This window comes from Cyprinodon variegatus, unplaced genomic scaffold (genome assembly GCF_000732505.1).
Source record: "Cyprinodon variegatus isolate N-32 unplaced genomic scaffold, C_variegatus-1.0 Scaffold282, whole genome shotgun sequence".
Lineage (NCBI taxonomy): Eukaryota > Metazoa > Chordata > Actinopteri > Cyprinodontiformes > Cyprinodontidae > Cyprinodon > Cyprinodon variegatus.
In genome coordinates this window covers 769,031-770,547 of record NW_015150735.1, presented here as the reverse complement: position 1 = coordinate 770,547, position 1,517 = coordinate 769,031, and the positions used below count along the sequence as shown (strand labels likewise).

The following is a 1,517-nucleotide window of genomic DNA, read 5'->3' as shown; positions in this document are numbered from 1 at the left end:
TTTTTTAAATATCTCTGTTTCATATTAATGGCATTTTACAGATCACATTCTCTTCATCTCTGGGGGCGGGCCTTCCTCTGGAATGAGGTGCGAAGATGCATTTCTATTGGTCTGCTGAATGTTAGTGATAACGTTCGGAGAAGAGAATGTGATCTGTTAAAACATGGTTTTAAAAGAATGCAACTCAGAAAAAAAATTCTGAAAAAGACAAATTTCAAAAATATTTGAAGAAATTTGTAGAAAAAAAAAAACACAATATAAAAAAATTATTGAAAAAATAAATAAAATTGGAAAAAATACTGTGTTACTCTCAAAAAGGGTACGATTCATTTCTGGATTATATTTTTTTTTCCAAATTTCCATTTAGAAAACTCGTTCTTTTTTTCCAAAAATAATGAAAATGAATTTCCCTCCACGTTTTTCCTTCAGAGGACAGAACAACGCTCTCAGGTGGGCTGACAGCAGCAGTGAGGATACATCTTCCTGAGCAACATCAGCAAATCCCAAAATAGTAGGTGGCTTTTCCTTTTTTCTTTTAGAAGCAGTCCTGTGCAGAACACACACATACACCCAAACATACATGTAAAAAACTAAATTATAACCCATATAAAATATACAGCTCTATATTCTGTGTTTTCTGGAGCGTCTCTCTTAGTTGAAGAGAGAATTCCTCTTCCGTATTTGTGCTTTAAAATGAATCTGAGTTGATCTGGACAACACAGTTGTGCCATCAGTGGTGAGATGTAAGGTTCACTTTCACCTCCAGGTTATTTGTGTTAAAGTCAACTGTATACAAGGCTGGGATGGGGTAAAGAACTGACGGAGACTGGTGGTCCTGCAACATGCAGTCATTGTGATGAGGAGGAAAGGAAAACACTTCAGCGGGAGTCACTTGGACTGCCCGGTAAGACGGAGGGGTTTTAGATTTCATTGATGGTCCGTTCCGATGGTCTGTAGCTCTCTGCTCCTTTCGGAGACGACATGTAGAAAGACTGCGTCTTGCGTTTTAAGCGAGCCCTCTTCGTGGCCAGGGACAGGCTGTGCTTGCTGGAGGCGATTATGTCAGAGATGAACTTCTTGCAATCCACACACACCTCCATGGTGGCCCAGTCCTCTGTTAGCTCTGGGGGAAGCTCCAGCTCTTCATGAGACTTTAAAGAGCCATGTTTCGAAAGCCTGCAATAACAAGAGACAAGGAAAGGTTGTTTTAAGGACCTGGAGTGTGAGTCAGATCGTCTGCAGGCTTATGCATCCTTACTTTATACAAAGTTGATCTTTTCACTTTAGATGTGCAGCAGACACGTTTAAAACATGGTGGACTCGGGACTAGGATTGCCAATCTGAAAGTTTTAGTTTCACTGCAAAGCAAAACAATTTCATGACTTGCAGTTTTATTTTTGTCCAATAGATGTCAGTCACGGTTTGCTGAAAACACCACACTGCATCAGCCTCTTAGCCTCTTACACCCTGAGGGGGTATAAATAAATTTCTGCCTGACAAAAACACACAAAAGTAAA

The 1,517-nt window shown here is 39.9% G+C and overlaps 1 protein-coding gene across 3 annotated transcripts in view; it reads right to left on the bottom strand.

Annotated features, from left to right (window-relative positions):
- Window positions 1-352: 352 nt before the first annotated feature.
- Window positions 353-1,517, bottom strand: part of spire1 (spire-type actin nucleation factor 1) — a 71,314-nt gene continuing 70,149 nt past the window's right edge. For all 3 annotated transcript variants that reach the window (XM_015383357.1, XM_015383356.1, XM_015383358.1), the window contains one exon: window positions 353-1,176. In XM_015383357.1, coding sequence (XP_015238843.1) covers window positions 921-1,176 — 256 coding nt within the window. In that variant the 3' untranslated portion in view covers window positions 353-920. The remainder of the gene's footprint in view (window positions 1,177-1,517) is intronic.